At 36.9% G+C, this 25,327-nt stretch overlaps 1 protein-coding gene across 12 annotated transcripts in view; it reads right to left on the reverse strand.

Moving 5' to 3' along the window:
• The window catches only part of BTRC (beta-transducin repeat containing E3 ubiquitin protein ligase), a 180,877-nt gene that overhangs the window by 8,019 nt on the left and 147,531 nt on the right, over positions 1-25,327 (reverse strand). For all 12 annotated transcript variants that reach the window (XM_077877921.1, XM_077877917.1, XM_077877916.1 and 9 more), the window contains 9 exons: positions 22,630-22,861; positions 18,470-18,656; positions 13,562-13,658; positions 12,814-12,951; positions 12,229-12,347; positions 10,338-10,587; positions 9,711-9,829; positions 7,994-8,104; positions 6,452-6,530 (listed from right to left, as the gene is read on the reverse strand). In XM_077877921.1, the coding sequence (XP_077734047.1) occupies positions 6,452-6,530; positions 7,994-8,104; positions 9,711-9,829; positions 10,338-10,587; positions 12,229-12,347; positions 12,814-12,951; positions 13,562-13,658; positions 18,470-18,656; positions 22,630-22,861 (1,332 nt within the window). The remainder of the gene's footprint in view (positions 1-6,451; positions 6,531-7,993; positions 8,105-9,710; positions 9,830-10,337; positions 10,588-12,228; positions 12,348-12,813; positions 12,952-13,561; positions 13,659-18,469; positions 18,657-22,629; positions 22,862-25,327) is intronic.

Raw genomic sequence — 25,327 nt, forward strand, 5'->3', positions numbered from 1 at the left:
TTTTCTTCTTTAGCTTTCTGATGTGAATTAAATAGTTGATTTTTTTTTTTTTTGAATATTAAACCAGTTCTGTATACCTGGAATAAATACCACTTGGTCATGGTGTATATGTGTATTTTTGTGTTGTTGGATTTAGTTTGCTAATACTTTGATGAGGATTTATTTTATTTTTAAAAGATTTTATTTATTTGAGAGAGGGAGAGAGAACACATGCACAGGCAGGGAGGAGAGGAAGAAGCAGGCTCTCCACTGAGCAGCCAGCCCAATGTGGGGCTGGATCCCAGGACCCTGAGTTCATGAACTGAGCTGAACGCAGATGCTTAACCAACTAAGCCACCCAGGCACTACAAGAATTTTTTTAAAGAGTTACTTCATTTTATTGGCATACTGCTGTCTTTTAAATGAGTTTAGAAATTTTCTTTATTGTGAAATAACTAAATATAGGGAGAGTGACAAGACTACACTTAGATTTTAAGGAAAGTGTTTGAAATATTACCAAAAAAATCCTGCCTAATAAACTCACCTTAGTCATACAATTGTGTTTGCCTATTACCTTATCTAATACTTTATTTTGAATTATGGTAAAAACCACATAAAATTTACTATCTTACCCATTGTTAAGTGTACAGTTCAGTGTTGCTAGGTACATTTACACTGTTGTACAATCAATCTCCAGAACTTGTTCATCTCGCAAAACTGAAATTCTATATCCATTAAACAACAATTCTCTATTTCTCTCCCCCTCAACCTCTGAGAACCATCATTCTACTTTCTGGGTTTGACTACTGTAGATACTTCATGTAAGTGGAAGAATACAGTATTTGTCTTTTGTGACTGGCTTGTTTCACTTAATGTCCTCAAGTTTTATTCATGTTGTAGCATGTGACAGTACATCCTTTCTTTTCAAGGCTGAATCATATTCTATTGTACAAATATACCACATTTTTTCATGCATTCATCTGCTGATGAACACTTGGGTTGCTTCCACCTCTTGGCTACTGTGAATAATATTGATATGAAGATGGGTGTGCATATCACCTTGAGATCCTGCTTTCAATTCTTTCACTCAGAAGTGAGGGTGCTGGATCATATGGTAATTCTATCTTTAATAGTTTCAGAAACCCATACTGCTTTCTTTCTAAAAAATATTTTATTTATTCATGAGAGATACAGAGGCAGAGACATAGGCAGAGGGAGAAGCAGGGATGTGGGACTTAATCCGAGGACCGCAGGATCATACCCTGAGTCAAAGACAGGCACTCAACTGCTGAACCACCCAGGCGTCCCCCCATACTGCTTTCTGTACAGGATGCACCATTTTACATTCTTTACAAGAAGTAAATGAGCTCGCAGATGAGACATACTGATCTGTACTTTTCTTTCTTTTTTTGCTTTTGGTATGAGGGTAATGCTAGCCTCATAGGATGAGTTAGGAACTATTCACTTCTATCTTCTGTAAAAGACTGTGAAGAACTGGTATAATTTCTTAATTTCCTTAAACATTTGGTAGAATTCACTAGTGAACTCATTTGGGCCTGATGCTTTGTTTTGTAAGGTTATTAATTATTGATTCAATTTCTTTAATAGGTATAGGCCCATTCAGATTGTCTATCTCTTATGTCAGTTGTAGAAGATTGTATCTTTCAAGGAATTGATCCACTTCATCTAGGTTATTAAATTTGGGGGCATAGAGTTGTTCATAGTATTCCTTGATTACTAACCTTTTTTTTGTTCATGGGATCTATAGCGATGCAAAATTGGGTTTAACATTTGGATACACATAAAAGGGGTTAGCAAAATCTATTCCTAATAAAACAAAATCCATTCCTAGTAAAAACTCCCAGCAATCTAGGAACTCAAAGAAACTTGCTAATCCCCTGATAATGGGTTATCTACAAAAAACCTACAGCCAACACAGATCTACGTATATATGTGTAAACAAAATGGTGAAAGACCAACTGTTGTTTCGCCAAGATAAGGACATCCACTCTTACCAATTCTTTTGAACATTGTATTGAAGGTCTTGATCAGTACAAGAGGACAAAAGAAGTGAAAGGTATACTATTGCAAAAAAGTGTATTTCTATATGCTTGTAATGTACAACTCAGAAATTAAAAATTTTAAATACCAAAAAATTAAAGTATCATTTACAATAGCATTAAAAATATGAAATACTTGGGGATAAATATGACAAAAGATGTGTCAGACCTTTACAGTGAAGGCTATAAAACACTGTTGAAAAATTTAAAGACCTGAACAAATGGAGAGAGATAACTGTTTCATGGACCAGAAAAAAGTGTTAAGAACTTAATTCTCTCCAAACTGATCAAGATTCATCACAATCCCAGTGAAAATCTCATTTTTGTTGTTGTTGCAACTGGCAAACAGATTCTAAAATTCACATGAAAATTCAAAGGACCTTTTCAAACTTTGAAGAAGAATGAAGTTGAAAGACTAATCCTTCAAAAGTTAATAAAAAGCTGCAGTAACCAAGAGAGTATAATACTGGCACCATGAAAGACAAAAAGATCAATGGAACTGAATAGGTCCTTAAGTAGACTCACGTAAAGGAGAGTCTTTTGAATAAATAGTGCTGGAACAACTAGATATCCATATGAACTTTGATCCATACCTGTATGATCTACAAAAATGAACTCAAAATGTAAAGCCTATGGGACGCCTGGATGGCTCAGTGGTTGAGCGTTTGCCTTTGACTCAGGGCATGATCCCAGGGTCTGGGATTAAGTCCCATATTGGGCTCCTGCGGAGAGCCTGCTTCTCCCTCTGCCTATGTCTCTGCATTTCTCTCTCTCTCTCTCATGAATAAATAAAATCTTAAAACAAAACAAAATGTAAAGCCTAAAACTATAAAAATTCTAGAAGAAAACAAATGGGAAGATCTTTGCGATTTGGGATTAGGGAAAGTTTTTTTAGATATAATTGCAAATTACACAATCCATAATAGAAAAAGTTGATACATTGGACTTAACAAAAATTAAAAACTTTCAAAAGGTACTTTTAAGAGAATGAAAAACAGGGATCCCTGGGTGGCGCAGCGGTTTGGCGCCTGCCTTTGGCCCAGGGCGCGATCCTGGAGACCCGGGATCGAATCCCACGTCGGGCTCCCGGTGCATGGGGCCTGCTTCTCCCTCTGCCTGTGTCTCTGCCTCTCTCTCTCTCTCTCTCTCTCATTCTGTATGACTATCATAAATTTAAAAAAAAAAAAAAAAAAAAGAAGAGAATGAAAAACAAAACATAGACTGGGAGAATAGATTTGTGAATCACCTATCTCATAAAGGACTTGTATCCTGAATATGTTAAAAGAAATCTCAAAACTCAATGAGAAACCCAGTTAATTAAAAAAATTGGCAAAAGATTCAGATACTTTACCAAAGTAGATATACAGACAGCAAATAAATGCATAAGAAGATAACATTATTAACATTAGGTATATGCAAATTAAAATCACAATGAGATACCATGACGGGTGTGCACACCAGGCAGCGTGTAAACAGGTGGCGGGCACGCACACCACGTGGTGGGTGTGCACACCAGCGCAGGTGGGTTAACCTGTATTTATTAGAATGACTCAAAAAAAAAGACTGTACTAAGTATTAGTGAGGATGTGGAGTAACTGGTACTCTAATGCACTGTCACATGATACAACTGCTTTGGAAAACAGTTTGGGGGACACCTGGGTGGTTCAGCGAGTGGTTGAGTGTCTGCCTTCAGCTCAGGGCATGATTCCGGAGTCTGAGATCCAGTCCCACATCAGGCTCCTTGCGATAAGCCTGCTTCTCCCTCTGCCTATGTCTCTGCCTCTCTTTCTGTGTCTCTCATAAGTAAATAAATGAAATATTTTTTTAAAAAAAGAGTCTGGCAGTTTCTAAAAATATGAAACATACACTTAACATACAACTTAACTATTCTGCTCCTATGAATTACCCCAGAGAAACTGAAGCATTTCATTGTACATAAATGTTTACAGAAATTTTATTTATAATTGCCCCAAAATGGACACAACCTAAATTTTCATCAACCAGCAAAAGGATAAATAAATTATGGTAAAACCATATAGTGGAGTACCTACTCAGCCAATTTTAAAAAGAAGTGAACTATTGATATAAATCAACAACAAGGGTGAACCTCAAAATAACTATGCTTAGCGAAAAGAGATAGACAAAAAAGAGTAAATACTGTACTGTATGATTTCGTTTATAAAACCTAGAAAATGTTGGGACTCCTGGCTGGCTCAGGAGTTAAGTGTCTGTCTTCGGCTCAGGGCATGATCCTGGAATCCCGGGATGGGAATTCCACACTGGGCTCCCTGCGTGGAGCCTGCTTCTCCCTCTGCCCCCAAGTCTCTGCCTCTCTCTCTCTGTCTTTCATGAATGAATAAATAAAATCTTAAAAACAAACAAACAAGCAAACCTAGAAAATGCAACCTAATCAATATTCACAAAAAATAGATCAGTATTTGCCTGGGGATTGGAGTAACAGGAAGTGGTGTGGGATGGGAAGGAGAGATTAGAGGAGGCATATGAACATATGAAGATATGTTCATATCTTGGTTGAAGTAGATGGTTTCACTGGTGTGTATACACATCAAAATTTATTGAGTTGCACATTTTAAATATCTTGATTACATACCAATAAGTCAGTTTTTATTTTTATCTTTATTTTTATTTTTATTTTTTTTAATAAGTCAGTTTTTAAAAACTTAAGACAACTCAATAAATAAATGAGGACAAGACTTGAACAGACACTTCATAAAAGATAAGCAAATAAAAAGATGTTCTACACCATAAAATTTCAAAGAAATGCAAATTAAAACTACAACCGCTACACACTCAGTCAAATGGCTATAATTCTTAAAAAACTGACAATACCAAGTGCTGTCAAGGATGTAGAAAAATGGAAAAATGGGACTCTCAAACATTACGTCGGTGGAAATACACAATGATTTGCATTTGTGAACTCCCAAAATGCCACTTTGGGAAACAGCTTGGTAGTTTCTTTTAAATTTGAACACACACAAAAAAATAAAAATTAAAAAAAAAATAAATAAATTTGAACACACACACACTTTTATGATGGGATTCAGAAACTGCACTCCTAGGTATTTACCTAAGAGGAATGAAAACAGTATGTATACACAAAAACCTGTATGGGAATGTTTTCAGCATCACCCTAAACTGGAAGTATTCCAAATGTCCTTCAACTGGTAAGTGCATAAACAAACTGGCTCATTCACACAGTGGAATACTACTCAGCAATACAAAAGAACTAAGCACGAACACATGCAACAACATGAATGACTCTCAAATGAAGTGAATAAAGCCAAATGCAAAAAGCTACATACTGTATGACTTTATAGGACATTCATAAAATGGCAAAAATCAGAATAGTGGCTAGGGGTGTGGGAGAGGGTAGTGCTATGAAGCGGTATAATTTTTGGGGTGTTAGAAATGTTCTAGATCTCGATCAAGGTGTTTACACACTGCAAAATTCAGAAAAACACACTGAAAAAGGGTAAATTTTGCTGTATGTAAATTACACCTCATTTAGACTTAGATTAATTTTAAATGAATGAAAGTATACATTTTAAAAAACATGTCTGAAACATGCAGGTAAAGTAGGTCTGATGCTGCAACAATGAGCTTTAAATCCAATCAGGAAGACAAAGAAACATCTCTCTCTCTCTTCTCCAGAGCAGAGGCTGCCAAATGTTGAGAGTTAGGATTCAGAACACTGGGCTTCAAATGCTAGCTCTCATCTTTACCCTGAGTTGTGCTCCCTGGTGCCCCACCTAATTTTCTTTTTCCAATGGCAGCAGCTTTTAACCTTAGGCCATTTTCTCATCCGGGCCTTTGGTGAACACCATGATAAAGAATTTAGCACTTTCAAAGGTGACTTTCTTCCTTTTGAGTCACTTCTTTCCTCAAATGTCAAGATGTTTATGGCAAGGAATAAAAGAGATGGGATTCATGTTGCTGGAGGCAGCATGCCTTGAATAGGCTGCAGAGCCAGGGGGCTGACCGGGGGTTCACACAGACTCCCATGACACTTTTTGCAGGCACAGGTGTGTAGGTCCTCAGCTTCTGGACAGGTTCCAATTTGAGTAATTATGTTCTCTCTCCCTAAGTACCCCCTACTGTTTCTGGTGGATACAGAATCCTTATTCACTTCCTGTACTAAACTGTGGTGTAGAGTTGCTGTGCAGCTGTTAAACAGCTGCCACATTCCTTTCTATACATAGTCTCTAAAGCACTTTTGGATGAAAGGCGCTAAAAAAACATATTTTATTGTCATGTATTAGTTGCCTTTCCACTTAGTAGTAGGTTTCGTGAGCTTCTAACTATCAAATCCAGATCTGTATTCCATACCACATCAATGTTTCATTTCTTTCCCTTCCTGTTCCCCAACCCCCTCTAAACAGCAAGGTTCTTACCACAAGGGTCCGTAGACAGAGAGTCCCTGCAGGAGCACGGGGGTCCAAAGCAGCTACAAGATCCCACACTTTAATTTTTCTAAAGATCCAAAAGGGGACAAAAATCTTAATTAAAAGCAAAATTAAGGGACCATGGGAAAAATAGCAAAAAGTCATGGCAATAAATAGGTATGATGAATGTAATTTTTTTTTTGATGAATGTAATTTATATGATAAATGCAGCTCACAAGAATATATAAGAACTTTTTTTTGTTTTGGAGACTTGGTTTTTGCATTCATTCTTGGGTAGAGGTTATTGGTCTTAACAGGGGAAAAATGTACAGGTTTAACCTAAAAATGAGAAATAGGTTAGCTCTAACCAAGCTTAAGTGAATGGTAAAGTTATACCATACTTTGGGGCCAGGAAGAGATCTTATATATTAGACTCTTAAAGACTGATAGAAGAGATCACTTAGACCTAGAAACCTACAATTGTGAAGTATCTTCTTTCTGGTCAATTCTAAGAATGGCCCAGGTAACCTGAACCAGAGGACTAGAGCCCATTGAAATACTCTGGAGTTTATACAAATTCCCATATTTTGATTAAAATAAGAAAAGTTTAGCTCTTCCAAGAACCAAACATATGGTCATGTCTCCTCAAGGTAAATAACAGACAAAACCCAAGAAAGGTGGGTACAGATAAAAACCAGGGCAATCAGAAAATACCATGTAACTGGAGTATGTTCTCACACCCTGAACAATCTCTCACGGGTAGAACAGTGATGGATGACTCAAAGCAGAGAAAATGGTCTGTTCCTACTGTATGAGTTGTCTTAATCACTGCCAGCTCCTAAACTAAGGTAATGTAGTAAGGTAGTTTCTAATATTTAAAAAGCTGCCAAGATGTGAACTATAGGCTTCCACTCCCTCATGTCAGGCATCCTGACAAGAAGAAATAATAAAGAGGCCTTCATAAGTAAATACACTTTTATGTGAGTTTACTATGTGCTTAGCATTGCCGGACATGGGATCCATTCACAACATGAATGGATTTTAAAACCACTGGGAATTAGACCGAAGAAAATAAAGATTACTGAACTTGTCACTAAAATGTTAAGAGAAGTGAAGACAAGAGAGCTGCGCTTTTAGGAATTACTCAAAGACATCAAATTCAAGAGCCTACCACATTATGCCCCAAAGATACTGCCTCCAATATTTCAGTTTTATTAATAAGTCATTATTTTACACACATATCCTGGCATACTGTGTTTTCCTAGTTCTTTGCTTTATAGGTGAATCAAAACAGATGAATGCATAACTAAATAACTAAACTGTTAATGAAAATCACCAGGAAACAAGTGCAATTAAATGACTGGGAAAAATATCTTAGAAAAGTAAACAAAGGAGAGGGGAATACATAGATGAGACACAAGAAATATTGTATCAGATCCTTTCTGTAAAATCTATAATCTTTTAGAGTCAGGGAAATACTGTATTTAACATCCTCCGGTAGGAGGAATCAAGATGTACATTTTGTTTTTTAAACCCTGTTAGCAAACTCACCCATCATAGGCCCCACTGACTATCCTCTTGTTATCAAATCGAATACAACGCACCAGTTCCTCGTGGCCTTCTAACACTCGTAAACATGCACCACATTCTATGTCCCATAATCTGGAAGAGAAAATTGAGTCAAGTGAATTTTCATGTATTCTTTTCTAAGCTTGGCATGTTATAATACACTTCATATGCCTTCAAAAAATTCCACAAAAATAAAATCAATCAATACTCATACCAAATGTATTGCTTTCAATGTAATTTATTTCCTTTCTGCTGTATAACTCAGACAGAAAAATGTATGATTTAAGTTAAAATGAAATATATATTTTCAAAGCACAATGCTTTATATAAGTCTGTAACCAGGGTCTCCAAGGCATAAAAAGGATGAATTCAATGTACCCAGTTGCCTGTGAAGGAAATGACCAAGAAAAGAAAAGTAATGCTTCCTGAAATCACCAGTAAGAATGAGATACATGGGGTAGCCCGGGTGGCTCAGCGGTTTAATGCCTCCTTCAGCCCAGGGCGTGACCCTGGAGACCTGGGGTCGAGTCCCACATCGGGCTCCCCGTGAGGAGCCTGCTTCTCCCTCTGCCTGTGTCTCTGTCTCTCATTCTCTCTGTGTCTCTATGAATAAATAAATAAAATCTTAAAAAAAGAATGAGATACATAGTGTCAGTGATATCCTGCCCTCACAAAATATGTCCACCTCTGTTACTAATGACACTTTCTCTTTTCACCCATTGTCCAGGACAATTTTTCTCTATAATGGAAACAAAAGCAAGTTCTCAAAAATGCTTACATGCTAATTAAAAAAACTGGGGGCACCTGGCTGGTTCAGTCAGAAGAACGTACAACTCTTGATTAATCTCAGGCTTGAGTTTGAGCCCCATGTTGGGTATAGAAATTACTTTAAAAAAATAAAATCTTAAAACTATATGCTTTTGGACCAATCCAAATGAAATGAAAATTTCCTTAGACCTAACAGTAGCTCTGTTGTTTTCTAAAGGAGCCTTTTTATCTTCTTAGTACTTTTTGAAGGAAGGGAAAGGATTGATAAATCTTCCAAATTCTATTCATATCTCTCATTCATCTTTGTGAAGGGAAAACACCAAAAAGTACTTCAATCTGTGGATTCTTCATAATTTCAAAGGCTAGAAACTCCCTGGATAATTATGTAATGTGAAGAAAACAGTGTACAATTTCTAGTAGGGAAACAAATCTTTTTTCTTTCTTTCTTTTTTTAAGAATATTGGTGGAGAGAAAAGGCCTTTGGCTATTTATTAGCACTTTTTAACTGTACACAGGAGGAATTTAAAGAGGAAGGCCTTCAACCTCCATCTACTTATCACTCTTGTCCACTTCCTCGTTACCTTTAAAACAGGTAATAAAACTATTATAGAAAGGAAACCCATCAACAAAAGGCTTTGCTGTGCTATCTTTCTGCTTGGGGCAAACTTTATTTTTTTGTGGCAAACTTTTAACCTAGAAGAAGCTACAGAAAGGAAAAACACCTGGGATGCCCAGCTAGTGTTTGACTCTTGATCTCACAGTTTTAAATTGGAGTCCCATGCTGGGGTAGAGATTACTTGAAAATAAAAATCTTTAAAAAAGAAAAGAAAAACGTTATAAATATCATACACTTGAAAATTTGTTTCCTCTCTCTAACAATGAATGGCAGGGTAAAAGTGATCCCTTCTGGGTAAAGGCACTTGCTGCTCACCTGATAGTATTGTCAGATGAGCCACTCACAACCAGTCTGTCTCTGTACTGCAAACAGGCAATGCCACGTTTGTGTCCATTTAAGGTCCTTACAAATTCACAAGTACTTGTGTTCCATACCTAAAAGAGAAATTGCATTTGGCAGTAGATTTGATGCTTTTACTAGTAAGATCTATGGCAACTGGAGTCTTGGAGAAGCAGAAAACAGCACTGAGCCAACAGCAGTAAGTCAACTTCTCAAACCAAACCAAACCAAATCAAAAAGAGAAAAGAAAGAAAGGACAAGTTTAATTCACAATAACATAGGGCTAATTTGTACCTGGCTGCTATCACATGAGAATTCCTCAAATTAATTTACTCTTAGGGGGTTAGTCTGGTTGGCAGACAAATTTTCTTAAAGCTAAATTTACCCCTGCCCTTCTAAACTCACCATTATTTATAGGAATAGACACCAACCAAAATTTTCACACAGCTTGTCTCACTTGTTGCCTTTTTACACATAGACTAGTATCTGAATTAAATATTAAATTACTCTACACTGACATTTAATATGAAATTTCCTTGGACCAGATTTTTACATGAACTCCCTTACTCTAAGTTGGGGACTTACTGAAAAATGCCTCATTACCTTTATAGTCCTATCTCCAGATGCAGAAACGATGTACTTGTCATCAAAGTCTACAACATTGACAGCAGCTCGATGTCCAACTAGTACCCTCCGGAGGGTAATGTCAGTTGGGGAGGCCATATCCCATACAGCAATGGAACGGTCTTTAGAGCAGGTCACCATCATGCCATTATTGAAACGTAAGTGCAGAACTGCTTCACAATGGTGAATTAGCGTGTTTAGCATTTCACCTGTATTTACATCCCACACCCTGGAACAAAGACATTTAGAAGGTTATCTGAGGTTTCGATGGTGTTCCTGGCTATAATCTATTTGACCACCACATTCCCTACCCTTCCTGAGAGCAGAGTGTACTTTAAGGCTGAGCTGAGGTGAAGAGTTTTGATGGCCAATGCGGAACTGATAGATAGAGGGCTGGACTAGGAGAGTAGGAAAAGGAAGGGATAGGATGTTGCCAATGTGAAATTCTTCAGACACACTACTGAGTGTGAGTTATGAGGGTTATGAATGAGGATGTAACCACCATCACCTATAAGTTGGGCCCAGATTTCAAGGTTATTATAAAACTTGACATTCAATCTGCTATCTTTAATGAGATACATTTTAAAATAGGAATCTGAGTAATAGCAGTAGCATTAGTGTCCCATCAATAGCCCTCAGGAAATAGAACTGACATAGGCCAAGAAGCTTCTGTAACAGACTGACGTAGTACTGTGGATTCGAGCTTAATAATGCTGGGTTTTCAGTCTCACCATACAGGTCAGCGCCGAGATGAGCTATACTCTAAATCTAAGGCCCCATTTCTGTGCCTTGAATGGGGGTAAAGATCAAGAATAGCCATCCCATTGTAAATGGGGGCTTCCAGCAGCAGAGTGTGGGACCTTTGGATAGCTTGAGAATTTTGTGTAATGATATATTTTACTTTGATTACTCTATTTTTGTATTTTTACTTTGATTTCATAACACATTTCCTTTTTCAATTTAACCCCATTTTTAGAAAATAATTTTGTCCCTTACCCTATAAATGATGTTAGTCTCTACAATGTTTTGGCTTCCTTGAGGCACTCCACAGCATCAATAAATGTTAAATGTCGATAACTCTAAGAACTGAGTTTGCTATGCCTTTAAGTCAAAAGATAAGAAACAGGAGCAGCCTTTCCTATTCACAGAGGATAATTTTGAATGGTAAACATTTAACTTCAGAGAATCTAACAATGCAGTTAACTGCCTTTTTTTCTTTTTTCTTTTTTTTAAGTTACTTTTGATGCATTATGTTTGCTAAATCCTTTGGCTTAAGGCAAAACTCCTAACAGAGGGTTCCAGCAGTGCTGCTGGTACCCAGAACTCAAGCTACACTGGACTCCAGCAGCATAATGGCTGCGTCATCAAATCACTAACGCCTCTGGAAATTGAGGGCCCCTCCCTGAATAAAGCTTGCAATTAAAAACTGCAGGGATAACATGGGAGGTGCTGGCAAAGAGAGCGCAGTGCTCACCTGTACACATTTCAAAGGAGATAATGCATGCCTATACCACAGTTATAACCACCTGAAAGGAAGCTTTATTCCATTCACATCATTTCCCTGTGAGGTGGTTTTTCTAACAAATGCAAGGTTTACCAAGTTTCTATAATGGATGATTCCCCCAAATTAAAATAGAATATGTAGTTTCTTCAATGGGAAAAAAATGTAAACTTGCCTTAATCATTCCTAAATCAAGTTTTCTAGTTCTAGGTGGACAATGATGTGGAGAGCTGATGGTTTATTCTTCTTAAGTTATGAAGTTTCAGAACTGTGTTCAGGCAGCTATACACAAAATTACTAACTTTCTATGACAAAAAACAGAGGAGATATGGTATTCCAGAGTTCAAAAGATCATTTGAAATTTTCTACCTGACCGTAGAATCCGATGATCCAGTTATGATCACCCTCTCATCATACTGGAGACACAGGACAGAACCCGTGTGGCCTGTGAGAATTCGCTTGCATTCCAACGTGCTTTTATCCCAGATCTAGGATGGCAAACAAGATCCTTTTGATCAATGTGATAATGGGGTGCTGCTGAGACTTGTTGGCTCTATTACGTGTTTGATTCCCCGAAAGAATCAAAGCCCAGAGCAATGTGGAATGCATTCTTTTCTATAGGTATAGCAAAGCACCTATATATATGTGGCTTCAATACTAATGCAGACTTTATCCTTTTCATTAAGGAACAGAGATAGCCTATAATTATGTGAGGCCCAAAGGAGTAATAGCACACTCAGTGCACTTTAAGAAGAGAATTTAACCCAGGACGTGCTTCTGGCAAGAAGCAGGTAACTGTCCTTTAAGGAAATGATTCTGGCTTTGGGACTGAAAAGAACCTAAAACTCTCATTTACTTTCTTGAAATAATGCTTAGAGATGATGCTTGGACTGCTTTATTAATGTGGACACTCTTGCTCATTCGGCTACCCTCCCATAACTGAACAGACCTCACCTTGATTGTGTTGTCTCGAAGGCCGCTTACTATCTTCTGATCATCATACTGTAAACAGTAAACTCCTTTACTTGTTTCACTTCGGCAGTGGATTCTCTGTAAACTATGTCTTCCACATCTCCAATTAGATTCTATTGTCTGAGGAGAAGGAACAGTAAAGAGGCAGTAATTAGGAAAGGACCAGGACTAAATTCTTATCTGACCTTCTTGGCAACCAATGACAAATGTTCAATGCTTCACTCTATTAAATATATAAACCTTAAGGCAAACTAAAAATGTTTTTAAAAAGCTACTGTTTAAAACTGCATAACATTTTTCCATTTGCAAAACTATTAAAGATTTATTTTCTAGAACTCTCCCACATATAACTCAATTAAATGATAAACCTGGTGAAAAGAGGGCAACAGAGGGCAAGCTATATATGTACTACATGAGATTATGTACTTAGTGCTTCTCATACATACGTGGTAGCCATTTCTACTAGTGAACTTCCAAAGAGGCTCAATTCAGAAGATATTTGAATATCAGATAATAAGTGCAACTTCAACAGTCTTACTGCTATAACATTCTTTAAACTTTTAACCTGGCAATTTACTATATTTTACCTCCTCTATTTACTTAAATTTATTTTTAACCCACATTAATAAACCTTAATGGGTTTGCAGAAACAATGCTGTTACTGAAGAATGTTGATGATTCTCTAGTATTTGGCAAATACCCAAATATACATACATACATAGATTCTTACCTCAATGTCTTGTATAATTTTAGGATAAAGTGCTCTATAAAAAGAGTTGGGAGGAGCGTTCCCATCAGGAGGTTTGTTTTTGAACAAATACTGTCCCCTAAAAAAACAACAAATATTTCCCAATAAAAATCACAAAATTACACATTTACAGGGAGCTTCATTCATATTGCTTCAAAGTATTTTCACAGTTAAAAATCCATATAATCGCTATAACTAGCCTGGAAAAGTGTGAGGTTAAGCCTAATTTAAATACTGTCCCCTAAAAAAAAAAAAACAAATATTTCCCAATAAAAATCACAAAATTACACATTTATAGGGAGCTTCATTCATATTTCTTCCAAAGTGTTTTCACAGTTAAAATTCCATATAATCGCTATAACTAGCCTGGAAAGGTGTGAGGTTAAGCCTAATTTTAGGAGTCCTATGTTAAGGAGTAACTTTCTGGGTTCTAAGGAACTTGGTCAATACTGATTGTCAACACAATGATTTGCAATGCAGCCATCAGAGTATAATGTTATTAAGGTAAACAAATAGCATACGTATAATCAGAATTTATCAACTGATCTATCAGACATCTGTACACAAAGATTCATTAGTCTTATCTTTTGGAAATTTTATTAGTGATGATAACTACTACCTCTGAACTGGGCAAATGCCCCACAGTTTGTTTTTCTTTCTTTCCCCCATTGGGTAAAGCTGTGCCCATGTCAGTAAAGCCTAGCATTGTGGGCAATTAAGAATGCCTCTGTGTTGGGGATCATGTTTTCTAGTCTTCATTTACATGGGGTAAGGTGTAGTGGCAGCTCAGGCACCCAGGCTGATGGTTATTGGTGTAGCTAAGCTTTAAAGGAGCAATTCATTTTGACAGCAAGCGAAAGGAACAAAGGAGTACCCAGCAGTAGGTATAGAAGAAGATGAAAAGATGCCTAAGAGCACTGTGCTGTCAAGTCTAAGGCATGACATTCTTTCACAGGTGTGTTCCTGGCTATGTACATACATACATGCATTTTACTGCCTATCCTTGATTCCAGTGAGCAACATTTGTTACCATCTCCTTCCTTATGACAGCACATCTCTGTAATACTCATATCCCAAGCTAGATCTTTGCTACAAAAAAAAAATCAGTAAATGGCAATCACTTCCTGCTGGGTAAAAAATTTAATTCCTCATCCTGAAGTTAAGAACCCACCAAACACGGTGTGGAAGCTAGTAAACCCCACTATGGGTGTACTAACTGCTGTTCTCACTGGCACTGTGCCTTGCAAAGTGGAGATAGGCAGAAATGCCTCTGAGTGTAATCCTGGCACCAGAGAAATCATGTTTTCTCTGGGCCAGTCATCCACTCCTCCCTCTATAGCTCCATTACAATATAATTAATTGTTCAATGTCTCCAGGAGCGCTTCTCCCCTGCCCTCTTCCTATTATACACCTTGAAAATTAGTTGAGAAAATTTCCTGTCAGGAAGGTAACCGCCTTTCACTTCTATGTTAATACAGGAAGGGAAATTTACAATGGTGGTGACGCTAAAATAATAGTTTTTAAAGAGGAGCTAATAGGAGCAAGAAACATGATACATCAACATAAAGGGCAAACAAGACACATTATGAAATAATTCTGGGTCACAAGTACACTTCTCTGAACAATCTTTTTTTTTTTTTTTAAGATTTTATGTATTTATTCATGAGACACACAGAGAGAGAGAGAGAGAGAGAGAGAGAGAGAGAGACGCGGAGACACAGGCAGAGGGAAAAGCAGGCTCCATGCAGGGAGCCCGATGTGGGACTTGATCCCGGGTCTCCAGGATCAGGCCCTGGGCTGAAGGTGGCGCTAAACCGCCGAGCCACTCCAGCTGCTCTTCTCTGAACAATCTTATTCTGCAAACATACCGCAAGCAAACAACAGATTTTGAATTAAGAGATTTTAAATCTGGTTAATAATTATAAGTTGATCATTTCAATTCCAACATCCTTTCATGAGGTGAGAAGCACTACAATTATTATTATGCAAATAAAGAAATCAAATGTCACGGAGGTCAGGTAACCTGTTCAAGGTCACATATAACCAGCTGAGTAGACCTGGAATTTGAATCTAAGTCTGACTTCAGAGCCTATGTTCTTAACTATTTTATTGTCTTCCAGGGCCTACCATCCCTCGTATATTCCTGTCCTCCTTTTTATCTCTGGCAGTTGAATACCAGCACCCCAAGATTTTTTTTCATATATAATGAAACTACATTCTAAGAAAAGAAAAACCATCTAAGAGTCTGATCTCATTTTTTTTACCCCAATGTATTTTTCATGCCTTGCTAAAGCATCTGAATTTTTTCTTAAGTTTCTAAATTTCTTTCAAATTAAATGTGCTACAAAAAAGGGGTGGCTAGGTGTTGAAAACCAGTTTTTCAGTCTAGATCTGTGTTGTAGGTCAAAACCTTTTTTGGATGGAAGCTCCTTCACAACATGGACCACTTCTATGCAAAATGCCTAATACCTTTGAGAATGTGAGTACCTGATAAGTGCTCAATATTAAATTCAGAATGTTATCATAAAACGTGATCTGCTGATTAAGAAAATGGAATTCCCCAAGTGATCTTTTATTATACTTTTAAGAGTTACCATTACTGAGCAGAGAGAGCACATTCAATATTATTGAAAATCAAAAACGACAGAGTTCTTGTCATGAACTGTCAAATTCATCTAGATACAAAATACAACAGTGGAATAGAAGTTAAACCCAAAGCTTCATTAGAGAATTATATTTATTTATTTACTTTTGGTTGGAGGAAACTTTCAAAGCCAGCATTTGGGGAAAGGTAGGACAGATTTTATTGACACAGTAGGCTTAGTAAAGCAATCTGAAAGAAGATGAGAAAGTGATCATACATTAAAAAAATTTTTAAGGGGGAGGACACTAACACAAGAAGAAAGGCAAGATTTAAAAATAGAAGCAGCCAGAGAAAGTCAAGGGGATATTAAAGGAGGTCTTCATGGGGTGGACAGACACTTGTAATTTCACAGGACTCTATTAAGCTAAGATGGCAAATGTAGCTTAAGACAGGAATATGGTCTAAACTTCGAAGGATACTCAAAAGAACAGGAATGGGTTCCTGTGGTTGAATAGATAGAGGAAAGAGTGATAATTACTATGGGATTCTAGGTTATTTCTCAGCCATTCCTTTATATACTCCTCTTAAAAGGCCAAAAGGCCATCTTTTCAATGATCTAGTTTGTTTTCTTTCTTTCTAACTAATATAACAGATCTTGCTTCTTACTGCCACCCCCAACTAAAACTGTGGAGCCTACTCTTATATTTGGCATTTTCACATGCATCTGTCCAAATCTGCCACCTATTCCTTGTTCTTCTTGCCTTCAAATAAAGAACCTGGAACTCCCAATGTCTGATAAAGGTTTATTGTTATTCACAGTCCAAATGGGAGCAAAGTATATTTTAACAGGAAAGAAAACCTTTATCACTATGGGAGTGAATCTCTGTAATAGAGATTTCAGGCCAGATGTTCCAATTTGGAAGCAAGGGTTTTTCCCTTTCCTTTTTTTTCCCCCATGAGGGATAGTGGAATATTCCTAGCTACCCTAAAATTCTCCCATGTATGTCAGCAACTGCTCTCTATCTAAGGCTGGTCCTGACACACTTAGCAAAATGATGAACTCTGAATCCTATACAACTATATACTTTTTTGCTTTCTTTATATTATAAGGAATTTATTTCCAAAGTATAAGGTAAGTTATGAAAGGTTTTGATTTTTCTATATAGTGAAATAAGTGAGAATAAGAAAAACATATTTGGGAAGAATAACACTGTGCTTTCATTTATTCATTTTTATACAGCCAAAGAATTGCCTGACATTTGCTTCATTTAACTGAATTTGAGAGAAATTTTTAAGTCTTCCTAATAGCCAGAATGACAGAAATTTCTTGAAGCATTTGGTATAATATTTAGGTAATTATGTTTATTATATATTAATGAATTTCAAAGATGCAAAAAAAAAAAAAAGAAGCCAACTATATTTTAATGAAAATTGCTAAGAAAAGCTAATCCTTTTTTCTTAACTGTTTTGTATCTCTTTATGGTCCAAGATAAATAATTGATAAAATTAATTGCTTAGGATATCCCTGAGCACACATATGGCTGCTGGTGCATATCTATCAGCTAAAATACTTAATATGTCACCTTTATTTTACTTATGAAATATTCACACCTGACTTTCTTATAGTGACATTCTAGTAACATCCTCTAAGAGCAAAGTACATATAGAAGGTATCTTCCAGAAGTTTGAATGAAATGGTACCTTTATGTTAAAAGAACAACAGCAAAATTGGTGAAATCTCTTAGGTTGCTAACTATATAATGCCTTAAGGAATTTAGGATTAAGCAGTAAAATCTTGAGAAAATATGGGTGGGCCTTATGAAGAAATGGTGGCTAGAGTTCTTTCTCTAGTTGAGTATAAAAGTAATTTTGATTACAAAGGTGAGAAACCACCTTAGACATGAATTAAAGATAAGAAATTTTCTGAATGAGAAAATACTTATTTGTATTTGTCCGGAACTGTTTCAGGTATCTGATGGCTTCTGTGTGATTTAAAGTCATCTGTCTTACAAACTGCCAACAGCCCTTTGTCAGGACACTAGTTTCTGCTCAGAAAACAAAATGCTCTCAACAGAAGTCAGTTTTTACAAAGTAGTATTAACATATTATTATGTCACTTATGAGTGGTCAGAAGAAAAACTGCTAAGTACCTGTACAACTATTTTATTTTACATTTTGTGCTATAAACCAGGTAAACATCATATTAAATGATAAGCAGTCTCACTGGTTCCCAGTGTTATTCCAATGATTCTGAATGGGCAGGTCCTGAAGATGATCTGTAATAGTAAGAAAGTTAAAAGGCTCACCACCCTCTTCGTTCTGCCAGGCCTCTCCACAGAGAATCTGTCCTGACCATTCTCTCGATGAGCTTCTTCCATAACATGCCATCAGAGGTCACTCGGTACCATTCCTTACATACAAGTTCAGCAGCACATAGCGATTTGGCATCCAGGTATGACAGAATGTTCTCAGCAATGTGATCCAAACCCCGGGCTGTTGGTAGGGGGTGGAGGCAAAGAAGAATATAGGTGGTGAATGATTTTTTACAAAAAGTCCTTGAAAACAGAATAGCATTTATTCTGCTCTGAAGGCACATCACTGTCCCTAGTGTGGCCCAGTTTCTTTTTCAAACAGAAACTTGGGTAAAATGAGTGTCAATAATTTTTCCATAAGGTTACAGAAATGAACAGTATTTTCCATCTTCCTTTAGATAAGGAAGTTAAAGCTAACAACCAGCAAACCCCCCAAGACATTAAAAATAAAAAGGATTCCAGAAAACAATTCACATCTATCTATATGGATTTCAGCACTAGGGGATGTTCTATGGATGGCATCTCAAAGTCTGTGATTCAGACCCCCCCAAATCTCTATATTAGGTCCATTTCTCATTCTGTTTCTATTACTGCTGCAGTTCCAAAGCTGTTCAGTAAAAGAAATATCCTTTAAACGTACTAGGGGAGAGGCACTAAGTCAGAATGTGCTGGGTTATAGAATTTTGGGCATGCAGAAGGAGAGAAGAAGGAAATACAGATTGGTAAAGGAACATCCCAAGAGGAAAGACAGAGAGGTATGTTTAAGTTCGAGTTTAATTTCAGATGCTTAAAAAAAGTATGTTTGAGAGTAGTTGCTGCTATAAAACCTAAATGACAATTAACCAAAAAATGAAAAAGCCCAGACCAATAAATAATTTGGTTAGAATTTCAGAGACCATTTTGTAGGATGTCTGACGGAAAACAGTGCAACTAGATCTTGGACTGCCTAAACTGGATGAGCTTCCCAATTAAAATATTCTATCACCCAAATCTGTACTGAGGCCTCAGAGGAATAGACCCCATAAAATAGGATGATCATAGTAATAAAGCTTTTGGCTGATATTCTAATTCACAAGTGAGACAAACATATTCAAAGTTATTCCTCTTTCAGTTTACTGATCAAAGGTTTGCTAAAGATTTAAATAGTGCAGAAGGATTCCTTCATACTTTGACTCCCTGAGGCAAAAAACTTAACAAATAGGAAAGAGAATACCACATTTCATTTTGTGCCTTTCCCCTGAATCATGCAAAGACACACTTGGACGCGATTAGCAACAATCCAAATGTGCTTAAACATTATTCTAATTATGAAATTGTATGGATATCAGTCACATTTTTCAGCAGATTTAGAAAAAAAAAGCATTAAATGGATTTTGTTTGGCTGGCATCACATGTTCATATTTAAGCATAAGCAGATGGAGACATCCATCACCTAATTCTTATTAAAGGAAAATGACTATAAGCCAATTAAAGATATAATAATTAGTTCTTCATGCAAAAAAACAGCGATGGTACAATTCCTGCATGTTTAAATTTGTTTTTTTGTTTTTTTAATGACAGGTCTTTTTTTTTTTTTTTTAAGATTTTATTTATTTATTTATGAGACAGACAGAGAGAGAGAGAGAGAGAGAGAGGCAGAGACACAGGCAGAGGGAGAAGCAGGCTCCATGCAGGGAGCCCGATGTGGGACTCGATCCCGGGACTCCAGGATCAGGCCCTGGGCCAAAGGCAGGCGCTCAACTGCTGAGCCACCCAGGGATCCCCTGCATGTTTAAATTTGAAACTTTCTACGCTGTCAGAAGTTTCCAAAATCCATTCCTGTTTTTTTAATGGCTATCATCAAATTGTTCCTGATCTTTCACTATGTCCGTATAGTAAGTCTTTGGAAGTAATTTCACCTAACACTCCAAAGAAACCCATTACATTAATGGATTATAGGCATTTTTTGAAGTAGTTTGGTTTACTAAATGTAGCCAGATGGTGTAGGTTTATAAGTTAAAATGGCTGTAAAACATTAGACTGATGATTTAATATTTTATAAAATGGTCAGCAGACAGACACAGGCATCAGGATTGGGCAAAGGATACACAGGTCTAATCAACCCCTGTTCAATTCTTCATGGTATATGCTTTACATAGTAGCATGCCTTGGTTATTGGGGAGACCACAATAATGAGGTACACAAAGATTGTTCACACAATGAAAACTGTTTGCGTATGGCTAAAACAAAATCCAGCGAGTAAAGCAGGGACAGAAGTCTATTCTATTTAACAAAAGAAATATAGGTATAAATTTAGCTTTATGTTTAATTTTTAAAAAAATATTTTATTTATTCATGAGAGATAGAGAAAGAGAGGCAGAGAAACAGGCAGAGGGAGAAGTAGGGTCCCTGAGGGGAGCCTGATGCAAAACTCGATCCCAGGACCGCAGGATCATTCCCTGAGCTGAAGGCACATGCTCAACTGCTGAGCTACCCAGGCATCCCAAATTTAGCCTTAAAATAGTTATTTATTTAAAAAGAAAAAAAAAGTTATTTCTAAGCTATACATAGGTACTTTTTGCTTTAAAGGGTGGTTTAAATTCCAATTTTGGAAAAACAAATTTTAAAAAAGAACTGGCAAAGATTAAGCAAAGTAGTAACACAGTTTTGCAGAGGGTGGTATATTTTTCGTAGGACAGTTTGGTGCAAGTATTAGAAGCCTTGAAATGTACAGAATTAATATAGGAATCCCACTGCTGTTATTTTTTCCTAGGATGCCCAAAAGATTAGTGAGTAAGAATGTCCACCACAGCAAAGTTTGTAATAGGAAAAATATTCTTAACTACCTTAAAAAAAAAGGGTTAAATAATTATGTTTGAAAGAAACATTTAGGAAAATACATTGAGAGAACATAGTAAGAAACAATGTTACAAACACTTATGATCCCAGCTTTAGAAGGAAACATACACAGCTAGAAAAAATATTAAGGCTACAGGCCAAAATATTATATGAGCAGCACTCTCTGAATGGTGGGATTCTGGGAAATTTCATTTTCATATTTTAAACTGTTTTGAATTTCCTAAATTTCTTATAAATTCTATAATCAGGAAACTGAAAAAATTAAAATGATACTATATTTTAGAGATTCACTCATCTTTTATACTCTATTTTCTTCTTCTTCTTCTTCTTCTTCTTCTTCTTCTTCTTCTTCTTCTTCTTCCTTCTTTCTTCTTCTTCTTCTTCTTCTTCCTTTTTTTTTTTTTTTTTTTTTGTGAGAGAGTGCATGCATGCCAGCATGGAGGAGAGGCAGAGGGGAAGGGAGAGAGAATCTTAAGCAGACTCCACACTCAGCATGGAGCCCAATGCAGGGCTTGATCTCCCAACGCAGAGATCATGACCCAAGCTAAAATCAAAAGTTGGGCATTTAACCAACGGAGCTTCTCAGGCACCTCCACACTCCCTTTTCTTCTAAAATAAAGAGGACTACTTTAGGTTTTCTTGAGATAGTATATGCCCCAAATACTGATGTCTACAGAGTGTCCTAGGATCACTACCAAGCATTCAGTAAAATATCATATCATTTCCCCCACAAAAAAGTATTTTAAGTGTGTGTGTGCAAGTATATATTTAAACATATATAGTTTATGAGCTATTATTTGGTTACTAAGACCAGTGAGAATGCAAAGCCTGGAGTTTACATATTTACTGTCAGAAGGCTCCTGAGATATTTTGCGTTCTAAAATACTCAATTAAAAATGTTTCTTATTCAGTTCTATAATTAAATATTGTTGATAAATTCCTATAGAAATCCAAATCCCAAATACATGAGTTTGCATCTTACAAAACTTAGACATATAAAAAACTCAAACTAAAACAAAGACATGTTATTGATATGACATCTTAGAAAAAATATTATTTGCATCTCTCAGTGGGTAAAAACAGGATGACTAGAAGGGCATGAGATGGAGAAGACAGGGAAAAGAGGAGTCTCTATTTCCAGAGTGTAACTTTGGTTATTTATACCCCAAGAAGGCATGATAAAGGATGCAGTTTGTAAAAATCAAGCCAATAAAGACTCTCAAAAAAAAAAAAAAAAGAGATGAAGATCCAGTTCCATTAGCATTGTAACATATCTTCCAGGCAAATTAATGGCTCACAAATACCCACAGACATACCTGGCAGAGCAGTTATGAAATCCCTCTGCAACATAGGTTTAAGATATGAGTTTATGTGCCCATGTTGGTAATGACACATTTGGGATATAAGATGTTCCACAAATTCCACTTGATCGGACTCTGACCACTGCTCAAAATATTTGACACACAGTTCCTTTTCCTTCTCATAGCTTGCTGAGAGTTTTCGTTGCTTGGGCACAATCATACTGGAAGTGCCATTGGCAAGTTTTGTCTGCAGAAGGGGTGGATTAAGAGAAACATAAAAAGTAAGTCTTGAAAATGAGGGAAATCTATAATTTTCTGGTCTGGCAAGCTATGTTATGTCTATATGATGGAGCTCACTCTGTTACTCATTAGTAATCGGATTTTTGTTATTATATGGAAAGCAACACAAATACCACAGTAAGTTGGTAAATCAGGAATATTGCTGGACAACTACGCATCCACTGCTAAAAGTTCACAGGAAGGTATTATTTGGAGATCTATAGATGAAAACTGAAAGCTGAAAGCATGTTAAGTTATTATTACTAGCAAGCCAAAAAGCTATTTTGCTTTTCCTTGTATATACCAGTTACTGGACATTTATACGATTACTTATTCACAACTTATTTTTTAATAGTCAAATAAGAAATCTTCTATGCAAAGAAAGGCTGATGAATAATTTGAGACTCTAGTACCTTTCGAGATAAAGCTTAACTGTAACATTTATAGGTTCAATCTATCCTTTTCCTTCTAAAAAGGAAATCAAAATTAAAAATCTTTTTATCAATTAGTTCATTCAGTAAACATCAAATGAGCATCTACAATGTGTCAAACACTGTCCTAGGTGCTAGGAATACAACACTGAACAAAAAATAAGTCTCTATCATCAGGCATTATATTGTAGTGTGTACAGTAAGATAAAACCATAAACAAATACATAGAAAATTTAATGTAGATAGTGCTATTAAGAAAAATAAGGAGATAGAAAAAAAGTATGTTATTGCAGTAGGCAAAATTCTAAGATTCTAAGATTCTTGGCCCCTGGCGTACATACATCTTCTCTCAGCTACTCAAACAAACACAGTTATTTTGATTTAATTAAGGTGCCAAATTAGCTGACTTTAAGATATGGAGATTACTGTGAGGGGCCTGACCTATCAAATGTGCTCTTTAAAGATTTTATTTATTTATTCATCACACACACACACACACACACACACACACACACACACACACACACAGGCAGAGACACAGGCAGAGGGAGAAGCAGGCTCCATGCAGGGAGCCCAACGTGGGACTTGATCCTGGGTCTCCGGGATCACACCCTGAGCTTCTGAAGGTGGCGCTAAACTGCTGAGCCACCCGGGCTGCCCCAAGTGTGCCCTTTAAAAGCAGAGAGTTTGCTCCAAATGGTTGAAGAAGGAGGATCACATGGTAAAGGACGTGGTCAGCCTCTGGGAGCTGCCAGTTAGGAAATAGGGACCTCAATCCTACAAAGGCAAGGAACTGGCTTCTGGCAACAACAATGATCTGATATGAGGATTTTTCCCCCAGAGCCTCCCCATGTGAACTCAGCCTGGTCAGCATCCTCATTTCAGCCTTGAGATACTAGGAGCAGAGGGCTTCCAGCCATGTTGTATCAGAATTCTGACTGAGAAAACCATGAGCTGATGAATGGGTGTTATTTTAACTTGGTAATCTGTTAAGTAGCAATTAAAAAAACACAAAAAACCAATATAATTATTTAAGTCCAAGCGGTCAGAGACAGTTTCCCCGAAGGGATGACATTTAAACTGAGACATGAAGGAAATGAGGGAACTAGACATTTTGCTACATGGGGGGAGAAACGTCTAGGGCAAAGGGAATTTGAAGGCAAAGGTCCTGGGTGGCAGTCAGTACATTCAAGGAACATTCAAGAGGCCCAGGATAGTTTAAACAAATGAACAAGGAGAAGAAAAGTTGTAGTAATTCAAGTCAGCTCATCTAGGTCATGTAGGTGGTGGTAGCTTATCTCCAATGATGGTTGAAACAACTCCATCCCTCCCTGAATATGAATGCCATTCCTCCCATCAAAAGGTAGAGTTTGACCTAGTCTTTGAATCTGGGATTTGGCTCACAGAATATGGAGAAAGTGACATTCTAGGACTCCTGAGCCCAGGCAGCTTACTTCTTAGAGCCCTGAGCCACCATATAAGAAATTCAGGCTACTTTGCTGGAGAGGGAAGTCGGGAAGATGAGAAGCTACACAGAGAGAGAGGTTACATAGAAAATCACCTAGAAGTCTGAGACTAGCATGATCTGACACCTTTTAAAAGGATCACTGTAAGAGACATGAATGAAAATCAGGAGACTAATTGAGAAACTACTTTACAATAGTCCCTGGAAGAGAACAACCTTTTGAGTGGTAGCAGTAGAGGGGGTCAGAAATAATTGAGACTTAATGTATATTTTGAAGGCAGAGCAAATTGGTTTTGCTGAAAGATTGGATATGGGGTATGACAGAAAAAAGGAGATGAGGGTCATATACATATGAAGTTGGGGACAATATGGAAAGATTTAGAAATCAACTGAAACTTCTACTACTCTGAAGAAACTTGGCTTTCTTTAAAGGATAACCACAAAAGTGGTACAACAGGGTACTTTTCAAAGTAATTTTATAGATCTTCAGCATATTTGCCTGAGGCAATCCCAATCAGCAGGAAGGCCAATGTTACTA

The sequence above is a fragment of the Canis aureus genome, chromosome 29, assembly GCF_053574225.1.
Source record: "Canis aureus isolate CA01 chromosome 29, VMU_Caureus_v.1.0, whole genome shotgun sequence".
NCBI lineage: Eukaryota > Metazoa > Chordata > Mammalia > Carnivora > Canidae > Canis > Canis aureus.